At 43.3% G+C, this 17,702-nt stretch overlaps 2 protein-coding genes across 7 annotated transcripts in view; one reads left to right on the forward strand and one right to left on the reverse strand.

Annotated features, from left to right (window-relative positions):
* The window catches only part of ralgapa2 (Ral GTPase activating protein catalytic subunit alpha 2), a 96,154-nt gene extending 90,992 nt beyond the window's left edge, over positions 1-5,162 (forward strand). For 3 of the 6 annotated variants that reach the window (XM_030443652.1, XM_030443657.1, XM_030443655.1), the window contains one exon: positions 2,362-5,162. In XM_030443652.1, coding sequence (XP_030299512.1) covers positions 2,362-2,522 — 161 coding nt within the window. In that variant the 3' untranslated portion in view covers positions 2,523-5,162. Of the gene's footprint in view, positions 1-290; positions 334-2,361 lie in introns of all 6 variants that reach the window. The other 3 variants (XM_030443658.1, XM_030443656.1, XM_030443653.1) reach the window with 3 other exon arrangements.
* Positions 5,163-7,008: 1,846 nt separating this feature from the next.
* On the reverse strand, positions 7,009-10,005 carry insm1b (insulinoma-associated 1b). The gene has a single exon (XM_030443073.1). The coding sequence runs from the start codon at positions 9,729-9,731 to the stop codon at positions 8,226-8,228; it is 1,506 nt and encodes a 501-aa protein (XP_030298933.1). The 5' UTR covers positions 9,732-10,005; the 3' UTR covers positions 7,009-8,225.
* Between the last annotated feature and the right edge of the window lie 7,697 nt (positions 10,006-17,702).

Consider the following 17,702-nt stretch of genomic DNA (forward strand, 5'->3'; position numbering starts at 1 on the left):
TTGGGTTTCAAAAATGTTACTTTTGAAATCCATGAATTGGACATATTTGTCAGGTACCATCAGACATCACAGTCTGCAGGTTTCTTCAGAAAAATGGCACTTGTTGATTTTTACTCCTCAACCAAATCAGTTCAACTTGTCTGACTTTTCAACCCTCCAGTGACGACTAACCTCGACTCCACACAAGCTGTCTGAACTTTCCCGCAGCATTGTGTTGTGTCCTGCTGCAGTGTGGTATGGTGTTTGTCCACTGCTCTCACATGACGCTCTATTCTGTTTTTCCTTTTTAGATTAAAAAATATCTTAAAGGTCGAAATACTGTAAAGGGTGAAGGTAAGCCCCGAGCCGGACCGGAAGCTTTGTTTGCGTCCAGCGGACTACCTACCCTTCGCTCGTCCTGGCTGTTTATCCCCCCCCCCCCCTTTTCCATTCACTACTAACCACGCTTTATTTACCGAGTGCTCTGACAAAGGGAGCGGGACAGAGAAACCAGGCTGTTTATTTGGGGGGTGTCCTACTGTTTAGGACAGGCTGGTAATTGAAAGTGATGCACGGTGGGGACAATTAGCACCTGACTAAGTACCAGCATGAACAATACGGCTACACTTCTGGCCCTCGCTTCTGCATGTGGCGCGCCTTTATCTCTTCCCCCAGCAAACACTTTTCTCTTTTCTTCCCCACCCCCCTGTCCCTCCACCCCCCTCATTTCCTCCTGTTGGAGTGTGCCTGTTTGCCTGGGGCAGAGTCTGAGTCTAACACCTGCCGCACTGGAAGACGTCTTTGTCATCTAAAGCCTTGTTTAAACTGCTGCAGAGGGGACCAATGGGATAGCAGGGCCATTTAAAGATTTTTTTTCTTTTCTTTTCTTTCCCTCTCGCTCTCTTCCTTCTTCTTTTCCATCTGAAATTAACTTCACCATATGGAGGTCGGGCTAAGGAGCAGAAATGCTGGGGTATAATGGCGATAATAATGACATATCGACTTCCTCTGGATTATTTTTGCACTCAGTTACACACTATGAAAATATATTCTTACATAAGACCATACAGTGAAGAACATCAGTTGGTCAGTCATTAGGTTCCACAATGGGAGTGATGACTGCTCAGTGCAGCAAGTTTTAATGGCTGCTAAACGAAAAGGAAAGTCTGCTGAGTAGGTGGTGAGCTCCACCACACTATTCTCTGTGTATGTCAGCTTGAATAGGTGGTTGCCTTCCTCCTGTCCGTCATATCACTTAACAGTAGATGCAGCTGGAGTTTAGTTTAGGAAAGTGTTTACTGTAGGAATGACTGGAAGAAGAATACGGGAATGCTGCATTTGTTCTGTCCATAAGGTCAGCCCACAATTTGACCGAAGCCCACCCTTTTTTATATTCATATGCAGATTTGAGAATGCATGTTCAGTCTCGCCCCCCCTAGCCCTTCACAATACACACACACACACACACACACACACACCCTATATTCCATCTAAAGCCCAGCCCTCCTCTCCCAGTGAGCCGCGGCCCTGGATGCTGCTGGTATCCACTGTGCTGCCGAGTGTCTGTTACTCCAGCCATCTGCCGTTCCTTTTAGCCGCTGCAACTTGAGATGCCTCTGAAAAAAATGGCAGGAAATAAAAGGATAGGAAAGAAAATAGGCAAGCAGATGCCATCTTGACAAAGCAGAAAAGTTGTTTAAACTCGAGGCATGGGGCAGAGGCAGTTGGGGAGGGTGGAGTGGGGGTTTGGTCAGGGGGCACACTGAGGAAGTCAGGGCACCGTTCACAATACTCGATTGTCCTCAGCAGCATTTGATGTCCACCTCCCAGCTTATTACTATTTGCCATCCCGTAATCATGGCTGTGAAGTTTTTTGGACAAAGGACAATGTTTGACAATGGGAAGGCTCCGCATGTTCACAACAAGAGCATAATGTGTAATTTTATTTCCATTCAAAGCATTCTGCTTTCACACTGCGAATTGAATACATTTTATTCATTTTTTTTTTTGCCTTTAGCTACAAAGCTCACCTCTCGTTTTTTATATCCTGTAAGCATCTGGAAAAACTGTATTGGGAAGAAAGGTGGCTTCTCTTTTAACAAGCTTCGCTTATCTTCAGCATGTGGAAAAGGCATGTGATTTCTGAAATGTTTTATTCTCTCTCTCAAATCTTTATTCTAATGAGTTAAAGGGAAGAACAAACTCAAACAGTTTGCATCTGTGAATGTTGGTGAAAATCCAATGAACTGGGTAATCTTGGTTGTGGGAGCAGCCACGTGCATGACAAAGCATGCTGGGATAAACAGTAATCACACAAAGCCCAACGAGCCCCTGCCATCTCTGCCTGTATAAAAACTCTGCCTCCATCTCTCCCCCCCTCAGGCTCCTTCACCAGCAGCGCAAGCACCGAGGCCGGAAACACCACAGGAGCAACGACGGACTCTGTTGACCAGGTTTCTCCCACAATGCCCCGTGCCACAAAGAACAGAGTTTCCGGAAAACTCCGCCGATCAGCCAGTGCTATAAGCAAATCCTCCAACTGAGCTCTGCAGCCCCGTCCCACTTCTGTTCTCCCCACGAGGTGCCGCCTTTAATCTTTTCTCGAAGAACCTCACACACCCAGCCGCGACTGCAAGATAATTTCTTTATTGTTTTTTTGGCGTGTATTGTTTTTCTTTGTTTTTTATTTTGTTTCTACAAACATGTCACTGGAGCATATTGCAATTTTTAATTTAAGTGGCGATCGTCGATTTCGTTGATACATTTCCATTTGTCGTGCTGCTTAACTGCTTAATCGAGTCGGATATGTGACTAAGCTATTTATGGTCGTCCTGGTGGTTTCAGCTTAACAATCAGTAACATAGGAAGACTTGACTGAAAAGTCTTAAAGCAGCTTGCTATGAAAATGTCATTTTTATTCTCACTGTCTAGTGTAGACATGATGCACTAGAGGAAAACAAGTTCTTACTATAGTAAGGGAATGGGAGACTGCTTTACCCTGTTTCTACATCTCATCTATCTCAACACTTAATGTGGCGAAGCACTGAATGACACAGCTGTAAATGCTAAAACTGCACAAACGATTGGTATCCATTTCTACATGTCTGCCTTTTTACCTCTTGCTGCACCTGTGTCAAAGATACCACTTCAGTTTGGACCCTGTTGGCGGACCATCTCCCTGTTTTAAGAAGGAGCAAAGACTGATGCACGGGGAACACCTCCCCACAGTGATTTGGACTCACTGCACCTCTTCACAGACTCCCTGTAGTAGGTGCAGTCAGAGGCTTTTTATTGGACAATCAATGACGTGTTTCTAACTTGAGCTGAACATAGATTTGTTTCTTTTTTTTAATCACTCTAATTTTCATTTTTAAATGAATTCAAATGGATTGTGTCACAGTTTGATTTATGCAACTCTGCTGGAATGAGAAAAGACTGCGTTGGTAATTGTTTTCTGACGTTGTTAACATGGGCTCATGTCCGGTAATTGAATAAGTTCCTCCTGTCTCTTTCCTCTGCGATCAGTTTCCCCTGTCCCACAAAGCTGAGACATCGACATTCCTACGTTCCTGACCAACATTTTGTTGTTTTCTTTGCAATCACTGTCATTGATTAACTTGCATTGAATGTGTATCTTCTGTTCTTGGTTGTGAATTGCTTTAAGTTTTATTTGCTAGATGTATATAGAAAGGAGTATTTGATGAATAATTTTGCTGTTGTGTTGTGTTATGTATTCATGTGCTGTTTAGAGGTAACATACCGCCAGAGCCTCAGGTGAATCTTATGAATCTTAACTCCATGCACTTGTGTGTGTGTGTGTCTGTGTGTGTCTGTTTGTGTGTGCGTGCGTGTGTGTGTGCATGTGTGTGCGTGCGCGCGCGCAAGTGTGCGTCTGTATGTGTGAGTTTGTGTATGTGTGAGTTTCTGAGGGAGCTTCTCACAGTGCCTGTGTATTGTCTGTCCCCTGAGATGCTGTCCCACATCCACCCCGACTCCCAGTAATCCGATTTTAGTTTCTCTTTTTCATCGTCTTGAGACAAACCATGGAAACCCTGCATCACATCTCCTCGTTAGTGGTCTCGAACAAAGTGTTTTCCTCCCCTCGCCTCTAAAGGACTTGTCACTGTGCTTCCCACAATAAAAACAACAACAACAACAACAACAACAACAGATGGATTTTGGAATCGCAGGGTTTTCTGTTTAGTCTTTATTATAGGTGGTGTGCTGCTCCGTCTGTGAATCTGTGAATGGATATCGAGTGGCACCTCTTTTTTCCCATGATCCCGCTCTCCATGTCGCCTCCTAGCTGAGGCCACAGGAGGAGATGGGTTTTGGTGGCATGCCAGAGCTGAACTCTAACAGTCCTCCTAGCAACAGCCAGGCGGGCCAACCTGCCCTGCTCTGGTTGTCATGGTAGCCAGGTGTCACCCCCCACCCCAACACACACATACACACATATTCTACACTCACACCCTCTGAGGGCTCCACCCAAGCTGCAACACTATCCCCGTCTGTTGCACTACTACTATGCCTTACTTTCTCCCCATGCTGTCCTGTCATTCTCACATCTCGCCTCCTCCCTTTTTTGTTTGTTCATTCCCCGGAGCAGAAAATGGGGAATCCAAACAGTGGGGTCCATTTTTGTGTGTTTCTTTTGAAGAATGTATAGCTATATAGGCCCGGATCAACATCTATGGTTTTTATTCCCCCCTCCCCAAAGCCACTTGAAGGAACCACCCAGGATGCTGATCTAAAGATTGTAGGTTATAGATGATGTCTGTTTGAGGGGTCTGTGCTCCCCCTTTGGTGGCTTAGTTTGCTGGAGATGTTAGTGTGGACCAAGATAAGGATTGTGTGTCTTATATACGTGAAGAAAATGAGCTAGTGTTAGTCCTAGTATGGTTTTTTTTGTTTTTTTTGTTTGTTTGTTTTTTTGCTTTTCTTCTCGTTTTAGAAAAATCCTTGTACATTGTGTCAAATTTGAGGGCTTGGTCGCCCTCTGATTATAAATATATTAATGCCTGTAATATAATCTTTGTATAAGAGAAAGAGGAAAAAAAAAAAAAGCTTGAAGATTTCATCCTTACTTGTCAACATATCAAACTGTTTTTAACGACCGAAGTCCTGCTACCTTTATTAGAAATGTGAAAATTGAGACATTTCATTAAATCAATTTGAAATTCTGTGTTGCTTTGTCATTTCGCCCCCCCCCCCAATCAGATAGTTGTGTGTGTGCTGACATGATGGTGCTGTCCCTGACCCTGGCCCTGCAGCGCCAGCAGCAGCAGCAGCAGCAGAAGGGGTAACCTGACCCTCCTCCCATCTGTCTCCCCTGCTGCTCTCCCCTACCAGCATAATGGAACCTCACCAGGAGGTACAGGTGCAACGGTTGCAGCACCTACTGGGTGCCCTGCCTTGCCTGGGTCACACAGAGACGCAAGAATAAGCACTTGACCGTAATTGGATCCCTAAAACTGTGTGTGAGAAAGGGTGAGAAAAGAAGCCCTAATGTTGGCTCATTTTCGCCCCGGCTCTGCGCTGTCATCATTGACTCTGACTCTGAGGTGGTTTACAACAGAACAGGCAGGGGCTGCTTGTCCCAGCCCCTGTGAGGCTGACACGCTCTGTCATTACCAGCAGATTGTATTTTTTTTCATGTGTTACGCTGCTGGCTGTTGCCTGTTCTCACACTTCACCAGTCTCTCCCTCTTGATGCAGTGCAAGTAAACCCTTTTTACACTAATTTAAAACTTGGACAGGTGCAGAGAATCATGAGCTGGACCTACACAAAAAAAAAACAAAGATTTGGAAGTTACATTTCCAAGTCTACACCATCAGTGATCATCCTTTACTTAACTCCACGGTGACAGTCTCTTAAGTCTGAGGTGACACAGTTGGAGGCCGCCTGCTAAATTACAGCTGACTTAATGCTTTACATGTTCTTGAGGTCACGTATGAAGCCAGCGCGTTTTAAATCACCACGAAACCAGCAAAAAGAAAAAAAAAAAAAAATGATAATCGAGCCGCATGAGTCGTCCAAAAGAGACAGATGTTTTAGTGTTGCAGAGGTGAGCTGTGATCCAGCACCAGCACCACCTCTTTGTCCTCCTGTCGTGTCCTGACATGGTATTAAGGAGGAAATTTATGATTAGGCCCTAAGTGCTTCTCTATGGCAGCGAAACGGCGTCTATTGAGCCACTGCTGCGATGATTTACTGCGAATCGGACTGATGAACGGGGGAGGTACGGGCCCAAGGGTGCATCTGAGGTTTCTGTTCCCTGTTGTGGAAGAAGTTCGCTCCGTTTTGGAGGGTGAGAAGTGAGGTACTGGCGTCTGATCGGGACTTTGTCAAAACTTTTATGGTGTCATATTTGATTAACATCGAGACGCCCGCAGAGCCGACCTCAGAAACCATTTCTAATCTCACCTGACGTTCGACACATTTACTTTAAAACTGCACTTTCTCCTTTGAAAATCTCGGTGTGGTATAGACGGACTGTCTCCTTTATTCATTTTCATGAAATAAGCTCCCAAGTGTATACAACAGCCTACTTTAACGAATAAACTCATGAATCGAGTGAAATGTAAAGATTTCCTTTTGGAAGAAAGTAAAGTAAGCTGAAGAATCTTTTGAGGTTTTGATTTACGCACAGGGTGCCATAAATGTTTCACTTTGAGTTCTAAAAAAGACTGTGAAATCAGAAGGGCCTTAGAAACATTGTATAAGGCCAAATCATATTTTTTAAGTGCGTTTTTCCTACATGCATTCAGGTAAATGTCCTCTTAGCGTGTACTTATTATTTACTATCAGCCAAAGACTTCCTCAGAGAGAGAACACATTTTAAAAAACAACAACATCTTGGATAATCAAGACTGATATCAACAAGCGTTGGCTTTCAGAACTTATGTCCCGCAATGCAAAACTCCCTTTAGAAATGTGGTGATTTTCATAAAGTTTCTTCAGCGCCTTCCTTTTTCACTCTTCTGCTTCAGGAAAAAAAAAGGGAAACCACCTCCAGACACACGAAGTCCTTTTGAAAATATTTTTTTTATTTCGATAGACAACAACGATATACACATACAATCAAAGCGCTATAAAAGCCAACATTTAAGAAAAATAACTTGTCCTTAAAAAAGATTGCATCTAAGGTAAGAGCTTTACGTTTCTTTTTGTCTTTCTTTTTTTTTTTGTTTCCTTTACAAGAGCTGTGGAGACTGAAGATTAAAACCCGACCCACGACAAGTATCACAACTCATACAGTCAATTTGACAGAATCAAACAAAAATAATTTAAGAAAAAAACAAAAACAAAAAAACATTTTGGCTATACGACATGTAAACTGCCAGAACGATTCACAGGAAAAGATCACAACAAACACAACAATAAGTTACATAAAATAATCAGAATAAATAAATAAATAAACATGATGAAAAATATTGCAACAATCGTCAATAATAATAACAACAACAACAATTATAATAATAATAATAATAATGATGATGATAATAAAATATGTGCCAGCATCTTAAATCAAAACAGTCTATGTTGACTTCTTTTAAGGCAGTTATACAGCGGGATTTGGATGTGTATGTAGTCTATGTCGGACTAGGCTTATTCTTATACTAAAGGCATTTGTGGTTCTACTACACAGGGAATGCTTCACTCACTCTTTTTTCTCTCTCCCCCTGCCAATACAAAGTTGATAAGTTCCTGTCATTCACAAACTAGCGTAAAGCTACAGTGATAGAGCAATCACGGTCGGTGAATTGGAAAAAAAAAAAAACAAGGCTCTGATCGGAGAAAAGGATTTCTGAGAATCTTTAAGACATTTCTTAGGTCTAGAAGCTATCATTGAACACGTGTGCTGTGCTAGAAAAATACCCTTTAACAGTCAAACTAACGCTTTGTATTTCTTTTTCTTTTTTTTTTGTAACTTGATAAACTAGTTTGAGATTAGAAAATCTCAAAATAGGCCTATATGTAATTCAAATATAGAGAGAAGCATTCAACAATCACTGATTGGCATGGAAAAGACACCTCATTAAACACCACTGAAACATCAAACCGCCCTGCCTCTCATTGGCCTAAAGTTATGGCAGTGAGCATGACAACTTTTTTTTGTTTTGTTTTTTACCCCAAAGCCACTTTTTTTTCTTTCTTTCTTTTTTTTGTTTTGTTTCTCTCTTCTTTTCTTTCTTTCTTTCTTTCTTTCTTCTTTTTTTAAAGGCACGAGTTTCGTTGTCTTTCAGCAGGCGGGGCGCACGGGCATCTGGAGCAGGATCACCTGCCTGTTCTCCGAGGGGTGGCACTTGTTTATGTGCCTGGTGAGCCCCGGCGAGCTGTACAGGGTGGCGGGGCAGTACTTGCACGGGTAAATCTGGGAGGAGTGCATGAGGCGCAGGTGTCTCTCCTGGCCGGCCCTGCTGGTGAAACTCTCCCCGCACACCGGGCACAGCAGGCAGTCCACCGGGCTCAGATTGAGAGGGCTTTGGTTTGACGCTTCCTCTGAGGATGATGATGATGATGATGATGTCGATGATGTTGTTGATGATGATGATAATGATGATGGTGGCGGTGGTGGTGGTAGTGGTGCTGAGGAGGATGAGACCGGAGCTTGCTCTGCGGCGCGGTCGCTGGTTTGAAACCCGTGCTCCTCCAGCACTTTCTTTTGCAGGGCCTGGTGTCCCATGATGTGTTTTCTTAGGTATGCCTGCCGCTTGAACCTCTTCCCGCAGAACTGGCAGTCGTATGAGCCATCTTCAGAGCCCGACTCGGACAGACCTGGACTCGGGGTGTCTCTGTCACTCATGTCTTTGGCTTCGTCGGAGACTGGCTTGACACCCAGAGGTGGCATTTTGGCCATTTCGGGTTTGATGCCCGGTGCCGGCGACATCGCAGGTACGCCGGTGGTCCGCGGTTTGTGCCAGCGGCGGTGAGAGGCGAGGTTGGCGGGGCAGCTGAACATCTTATCGCACTCGGGACACCGGTACTCGACTCTGACGATGCGGGAGCACTTGTGCTGAGCCAGGGAGAAGGGATCCGCGTACGCCTCCTTGCACAGCTGACACACAAACTCCCCCAAAGGCTTGTTCCCTCCAGCGGACTGGGCCCTCGGCTTCATCTCCACCGGCCCCTCTTTGATTTTGAGACCGAGCACGGGAGAAGTCGTCACCTCGTCTTCAAAGTTGAGTTTTCTAATGGCTTTGGGTTTCTTGGAGGCGGGTTTGGGTTTGCGCTCTACGCCGTCAGCTGCGGGTCTTTTGGTACCGACCCGGTTGCTCGGTGCCGGGAGGCTGCTGCTGGTGGTGCCGCTGCGGCTGCTGTTGCTGGTGCCGATTTTCAGGTCGACCGGAGCGTACATGAGATGGTCCAGGCCGGAGAGGGAGGCAGGTGTCGGGAATGACTCGGCAGAAATGGGCGAGCCTAAATTGAAACTTCTCTCAAAATATTCCCTGTCGTGTTCTTTGCTGATGGGCCGGGTGGGGCTGTAGAGGGCTTGGCACACTGCCTCTGGGTTGCCGAACTGTGCCGGCTTCTCCAGTCTTGGCACCGGCGCCTCAGCTGCTCTGAAATCCGGCGACGCCGCGGCGCGGTCCGGACTGGACGCCACGGACATCGGCGGGGAGGGGTCCGCCTGATACGGAAAGGCAGCTGGGGTGGGCGGCTCGTGGAGGTCATCATCGTCAGACCGAGTCCTGTAGGAAACATGTGCAGATTTCTTGTTTCTTTTTACCAGGAATCCTTTGGGCATCTTGGCGAGTAACAGCGGAAAGGCACTTCGGGGAGGTGGGTGAAGTCTCGAGTATCCAGGTTTGTTAAAAATATGGCAACACTAGAAGCTTGTGGGACTTTATCTCCCCAGTATATCGATCCTTCTGTTGCTGAAATGTTTTCGTCTCCAAGGCATAGCTCCACTCTTTTTATGCCGGAATGATGCTATTGTTCTCGCCCCCCCCAGTTGCAGCATCCCCGACCAATCGGATGCAACTAAGATCCCAGTGGATTTGATTGTGGGAGGGCTCAGAGCCTGGGTTTGGTGGATTTCGTTGGAGGATGTGCAGATAGCTTAGCAGATGTACTGGCGGTTTATTACATTAATGTGTGCGCTCAGCCCCTCCCCGACTGAGGCACACGCCGGGACCCTCCTCTTTTTACGGTCTGATGGGCCCCTATACAACTGCACACGTGCCACGGCTTTGTGGGCTCTCCTTTGGGGGCCCCGGAGCTGCCAAAAGGAAATGTCCATCACGGCCACAATCATCACAATTTAGAATTGAGACGGAGGTTGAGACGAGCTTGGTAAAATACAACCCGAAAAGCTCTTCTACTTTCCATTTCTCCCGTGGCACAGTTTTTAAAAAAGACTCCTTCAATTCAGCGATCAGGTTATTATTTTTGTTTAGCTCCACAGGGTTGTTTTTTTTTTTTTCTTTGTCCACGCTCCAGCCTCTTTTACGCACGACCTTTACGCACATTGCTTAAGCCCCCCAATAAACCAAATAAGGCGCTTTCTTTTTTTACACAGACCTTTATTTTATTATGTCCTAAATAAACACCACAGAGGGAGTGTTTCTTTATTTTAGGGCACGTGTCTGTCTCGGTAGTTTAACTCGACATATAAATCAGACATCTCGCTGCATACATAAGTAATAAGAAGGCCCTCTGGTCTTTGTGCACAATAGCCACGTCTGCCCGTGCTTGGATATCCCTGTGTGTGTGTGTTGTTGGGTTTTTTTTTTTTTCGTTTTTTTTTTTTTTTTTCGTTTGAAAGGCAAATTGACCTCTTAACTGTGAGACGGGACTCACGGCCAATCTGGCCCACAGCTAGACGCGTGCTGGGCGGAATCAGTGCTCCAGACAAAGAAGGCCGCAGCCGAGGCTTGTGGTGTAGGAAAAAAAAAAAAACGCTGCACAGATATCCAGAGAAGCTGCTGCTGTTACTGGAGACAGTCAGGAAGTGTTGTTTGTACAGATATGTGCTGTCTTCAGGATGGCAATTGTAGCTTTTCTGGCCCTTTTCTGCTTGAAGGAGCGTATAAGATTCAAGTTGAAAGTTTTTAAACAGGTAAAGTATGTTCGCACGATTCGTTATACATTAATAATTTATTAAAAGAAAAGAAAAAACAAATAAATAAAAGCCTCCTATCTGCATAACAAAAACAACTTTTTACGACTCATTCACGTGGCCTATATTCTTTACCAGCTCCCCTATGGTTTTTCGCGCATACCTCATATATTTTTTTTGTCCCATTTTTCCGTTTTAATGGCTAAATGCAGGCTGCAGTGCGCCACTTGGCAGAGAGCGCATTCTTCTTCCTTTCAGTCGGCAGACCAGGGAGGAATTAATCTCCATCGTCGTACATTGTTCCTCTCATTTGCATAAAGCTGCAGTATGACCAAGTCAAATAATTACACAATCGGCGCTGAGCCGCAGGCCCGCGCCTTCCCTTTCAATAGGCCCCTGTGTCACCGTGCCTTCTCACCTGCCTGAAAGCACACCGTTATTTTTGGGTCTGGTCAGGTCAAATGACACTTTAGATGAAACTTTAAAAAAGATTCTTTAAAGAATGTTGATAAATGGACAGAAGCTTTTCGACACTTCAATTCAGTGACTCGGATTATTAGCATTCACAGATAATCATACTCATCGTAAAGTTTGGAACCCTGAACGTCACATAATCCTCTTTCGTGACGCGCTTACATGAGCTCTAAATGACAGCTGTTGTGAAAACTCGCTCCGGCCCTGTTACTTGTTGTCACTGTTACTATTAGTCGTGGTTTGTTGGGACTACACGCTTTGATGGCATTTTAACGAGTTCCTCTTTTCCCCCCGTGATAATTTCTGTGGGGCGCGTGGGCCGGTGCGCTTGGCTTCGTGGCTGCGCCGACGCATGCGCGTGTTTGATCAGCGGCGCGTGCTGCCCTGGCGGACGGGAAGCATAGGCGCCAAATTAGCATACAGCTGCAGCCGGAGCAGCTACACCCCGCTCGGCCTCATCACATGCTATGGGATTTTAAATGTTGCTCTCATTTTAACTCTTGCGTTTAGGCGATGCTGTCAGTGCAATTACTCAGATTCGCAAGATGAAAATTTAGGAATAAGTCACGTTTTTAAAATGTTTTTCGAATCCTGTTTCTTGACAGCTTGACAGCAGTTAATTGCTCCAGTTTCTTTCTGCATATACTCACTTTAAAGGTGCTTTGTGTAGTTTTGGGGAAGCAATTTTAATCATAAAACATTGTTTATGCCTAACAAACCACAGAAAATAGACTTGCATCGTTTTTCATGTTAAACTGAGTAAACAAACTGAATTTACAGGACAACACAATTTCATCCTGGTTTACTTTGTCTATATTTGGCGGACCCTGCCACCTTTCTAGCATCAAACAGTCTTCTGGGACCTTATTTTTCTCTGAGAGTATCTTGTTCATGATGTTGTGGGGGAAAAAAACACAACCTTTTTCTGAGTTTGTATGATTAGCTTATTAGTGTTGTAAATATAAAAATTTGAGTCAAAGAGTTTGAATTTCCTCTCCAAAACTACATAACACCACTTTAAAATGAACTCGGAGCTGTTGGAGGCTGGACTGTTCACGACTCAACTGTTAAACTAGAAGTTTGAGTTGAGGATGAACATATTTATGAGCTTCTGGCCTTCAAGCTTAGTTCTTACTTCATTGCACCACCTACAGGATGAAGAATTAATGCTGTGAACCAACAGACAGGTTACCTCCAGTACCCAAAGCACCGCACTTAAATCTATTCGCAGGCATCTCACCATGATGCGTCTGTCAAACATTTACCGAGATGCCAAGGGAGCCGCGGAGCAGCGCGGTTGTTTCAACAGAGATTAAATTACCCTTATTCTCACTACGCATGTACAGAAAACCTGTACTTCCCACATGAACGATTGGCTCTGTGTGCTTCTCCTAAACCCAAGCCAATTTGAAAGTGCAATAGGACATGACTGTAATTGGTGCCCACAACATGGCCACCTTCAATGCATTGTCAATCAATTATTGTAATGGATTAGCTGAGGTCCTATTCTGGCTGCTTGTAATCTGATAGAGGGCTCTTTCAGCACCATGGAGAGAGCCAGCGAGGGACCCAGATTTAATCAGGCTGGCTGTGGACACAGCACAGCCTCGGCTTTAGCCTTTGTCCCCGAAACTGAGAGCTGGCAGTCACCGACAAGAGAACAATGACGTGGTAGAACAAAAGTGCAAGAGTTTAATGAAGTGATTGTTTTTTAAGTATAGTTATAGTATATATATATATATATATATATATATATATATATATATATATATATATATATATATATATATATATATATATATATATATGTATATATATATATATGTATATATATATATATGTATATATAGATAGATAGATAGATAGATAGATAGATAGATAGTTCAGTCCTTCCTTATTCTTCAATAGTTTTTCAATCTGTTTATACATTTGTATACACTTATTTCTGAATTAATATACGTGTACTCATATTACTTAGTTTTCTCCACTGTGGTTAAAGGGATATTATGTAGTTTAGGCGAAGAAATGCACATTTTATTGTTTCCATATCTGAATAGATAAGTTGTTCTCAGAGGAAAGTAAGGTGCCCAGAACACTGTTTAAAGCTTGAAACGTGACAGGGTCCGCCAAAAATAACAGTCTGAAATTTTGATGAGTTTGTTTATTCAGTTTATTAAGTCATGAAAACGAAGCGTTTGCTTATTTTTGGTGTCGAGGCATAAAACAAACCAGTCAATGAAGATCTTTGTAACAATGTCTTCCCCAAAACTACATAGTGCATCTTTAACTATAATATACCTGTTGCTGGTGATTTTTTTTTTTTAACAAACCACCTCTTGGCCTGAGAGCAAATTCCTTTTCTCCTCTGCTGCTAGATGTTGACCTACTGTTTTTAGGACAAGGGTTGTTACTCATTAAGGTGTTAATTGGCTTTGACACATTTACACAGCCAGCGGGATGTCCTGATACATTTGTTTTAATGTACATACGTGTAATATAATGTTTAAATACGTTTTCCTGTCATTTCCGAAGAAAGGAGAAGTTTCAGTACAGTTACAGGACTCTATCCTGATGAGAGTTTATGGAATCAGGAAGTTTTCTGCACTTAGACGAAATAATAATTGTACCTGTTGATTCCCAGTGACTGGTTTCTTATTGACGACCTGGAAAACCATCTGTGGGCAATCTCAGGGGAGCCAGCATGTCACTTTGAAACAGCAAGTCAACCTGCACTTGTAAAGAGTGACTATAGTAAGCGGTTTCTGGGGAAAAAGTCGGACTGTAGTATCCAGAAGATCAATGAGGAAATTGCCTGTTTGGCCATGAGAGCAACTCGGAGGTCACTGTCTAGACTTTAAAGTGTACTTTAGAAGGATGCCCACGAGACCAGGCTACTGTGAAAAGCACTGCAAAGTGGTACGGCTCTGAGCTTAATACTAATGGACCTCGGTGTTGACGTGGAATGTCCCTGATGTCATCTGTACTTTTGACAGTGATGCTGATGACTCTTTGAGGACAAGGGCAGATGTTTGTGGGCTTTCAGGTTCTTTGAATATTCTATATATTTTATCCCGCAGTGCATCTTTAGAGTGGGATTGTTTTGAATCCGCTTTAAAATAAGTATGAGGGAAAATCCTTAGACGCTTTCTTTGGTTATATCTAATGTGTGTCTACAGATGTATGAACAAAGGCTTCAAAGGGACAACACCAGCTTTTCTTTTCCTCATAAAGAGCCTCTTATTAAAAAAAGAGGTCTTCCTGTATATCACTCGCTGCAGTCCCAGGGGCATGTTTAGCTCTAATTTACTCATCAAAAACATCAGAGTGTCTCTCAATAATCTCCGCAGTCCATTGGTTGTTTGAGGTGGAGTCCCCTGTCAGAAAGCATGCCCTGGAATGTTAAACACTAATTCACCTCTGAGCTCTGGAGGTGGATAAAGTGATTGTTCTATCTGGGAGCTGATTAAAACAGCTCTGGCCCCATTCCCCCCTCTGCGTTCACCTCTGACGTGCGCCACATTCATTTCTGTATTCATGAGCGGATGAGAAAGTGCAGGCAGAGCGCCTGCCGTATTACAGATAATAAGGCCAGCGGGCTCCACATTCGCTGCCACAGGTTTCCCTCTGCCCCGGCTCATTCAATTACTTCACAAGAGTCCTCTGAGGCACAGCTGCACTATGGGGGTGAAGAGGAGTAAATTGAGGTACATTCATGTAGACACACACACACACACATACACACACACACTCACACACACACACACACGTACACACATACACATCTCGCAGATACAAAGAAGTGGAGGAGGCACGCACGCTGTAGCAGGAGAAGCCAGCTTACTGACAGGCATTAAGCTTAGCAGGTAATGCATGCCTCATGCAAGTACACAACAAAAATGGTCCACCTTCTGTTGCTCCCCGGCTGACTGCAGATTGTAATGATATTGATAATGATTCCATGTAAGAAAAATGAAATCAAGGCCATTGCTCATAGACTCCATATATGAGGTCACCATTATCTTGATGAGAGTGTAGACAGCAGCTGTATCATCTAGGAGCATGATAGATGGCCTCTGGCAGACCTAATGGGCCATATCCTTTATCTATTGACACATGGAGCTACACATTGCTTGCTCTCTCATAGCCCTGAACTGTTAGTCAGCTTATCTCACTTATTAATACATAAGACTCGTCTAGAAATCTCTGTTAACTACATAACTGTCCCATTTCTTGAATTAATGTTCACAGTGTTGTATGTTAAACAATAGCTCTAAATGTGGAAGGTCTATAGAAGTTATCTCTCTAGAGAAGACTGGTTGCTGTCCATGGTACTGAACTTCTGAGCTCGAGTTTACAGTGGCAGCTGCCTCTTAGTGCCCAGGGCTCTATAAAACACACACAGGGCCACTGGGAAATAAAAGTTAATGCCTATCTATCAGTGGCTTTAAGTGCCTGAGTGATGAGAGCAGACAAAATGAGCACCAACAGTTTTACTCTTGCTTTGCACACACATTCTACATTATTGATATTTTTTTTTAATTTTCAAATGTTACTGATGTTTTATTTTGGTTTGAAAATGAAAATGGTAGTTCTTCATTCGGTAACGCCTTGAATTTTTGTCCTCCTAATGAAACTAGTTGATTTTTAACACTTACATAGTCTTATTAAGACACAAAATTAATAACAAGCATCTTATAAGGCCCTCATAACTTATCGGCTAAGAAAGACTGAGCAGTCCTATCAAAGTCATACTCAAAACAAATTAAGGGCAGCATATCATCAGAATAACAGCTAACTTCTGCTAGTTGTAGAAAATGTAAGCTTGTCATCTCAGTTCACTGTGCAGCTAGCAGTCCAGACCGGGAGCTCGAAGCACCGTGACAGTGTTTTCTTCATATATCCATGCATATTGCACCTTTAATATGAGGTGTTACCAATCCCGACCACTCTCAAGTCAATTCAAAGTTTAAAATACGCACATATAATAAAAAAAAAAAAAAAAAAAAAAAAAAACACCATTTGCAAAAAACACAAAAATGTATAACACAGCATTAAAAGCAGAATATTTGTTACCTATCATGTGACCAATAACACAGTAATGAGAAGCATTATAAACACAAAAAAAAGTGTTGCGTACACAACATAGGTGTAACCGCGGCCACATAAAAACAGAAAAAAACAATAAAAGTTGGATAGCTGGAATTTAGTTGTAAGGGCAGACTATGTGAGGTTGAAGGCTTATCTAGACTGAGCTAGACTCTCAGATTTGGGTAGGAAGACGATTCAAAAGGAGAAGGGCCTTCGTGTCTGTAGCTATAGCAGGAGCCTAGCTTAGCTTAGCACAAAGACTGGAAACAATGCCTGGCTCTGTCAAAAGGTGGGTTTAGGAATATATTCCTACCAGCACCTCTAAAGATTAAACAACTAAATGTTTTGGCTTAATTAGCTAGTTTTTAGTGAAAGGAAAGTTTGGTTGTGTTCACAGAGCCAGGCTAGCTGTTTCCCCCTGCTTCCAGTACATATGCTAAGCTAAGCTAACCAGCTGCTGGCTCCAGCTAGGCTAAAAACAGACAGGATAGTGGTTTCGTTCTTCTCATTTAACTCTCAGCCAGAAGGGGACTAAGCATGCCTCCCAAAATGTTGAACTATTTGTTAAATGTCAAGAGATTACTTTGGAGTCCCTTCAGCGTGGGACAAACCTGTGTTGTGTTTTATCAGTGCACATTCCCTGTTCACGTCTGCCTGCTGATGGCTGTTTTCCACAGAGATCAGTCAGAGTCAGAGAAAAATATGGAAAATGTGTGTGTCAAGTATCTAAGTACATCGTTAACATATGTACATTGAGAGAAAAACCTTTTGTTGACCTTTTACTTTGGAATGCCATATTTTCCAAACCAAGGATTCGCAGAATTTACACACTCTTCATTAAATGGCATAATTTGCATTCATTTGTAATTGTGCTGCTTCCTTGATTATTAAATGATCACCCTAATTAGGGAGCATAATGGGGTTAATCAGACTCTGCTCATCACACTTATTATTATTCCTGCAAAAAATGAAGGAAAAAGATACAGTACTTGATTAATTATATCAGCCTTTTCATCAGCTGGGCTACCATTCCCCCCTCTGAAATTAATATCATGTTGTAAATGGAAGGAAGGAGCTGGCCGGACATAGACAGAT

Source organism: Sparus aurata, chromosome 16, assembly GCF_900880675.1.
Source record: "Sparus aurata chromosome 16, fSpaAur1.1, whole genome shotgun sequence".
NCBI lineage: Eukaryota > Metazoa > Chordata > Actinopteri > Spariformes > Sparidae > Sparus > Sparus aurata.

What these genes read in the sequence shown, in the direction of transcription:
- insm1b (XM_030443073.1), bottom strand. Translation starts at nt 9,731, where the DNA reads ATGCCCAAAGGATTCCTGGTAAAAAGAAACAAGAAATCTGCACATGTT.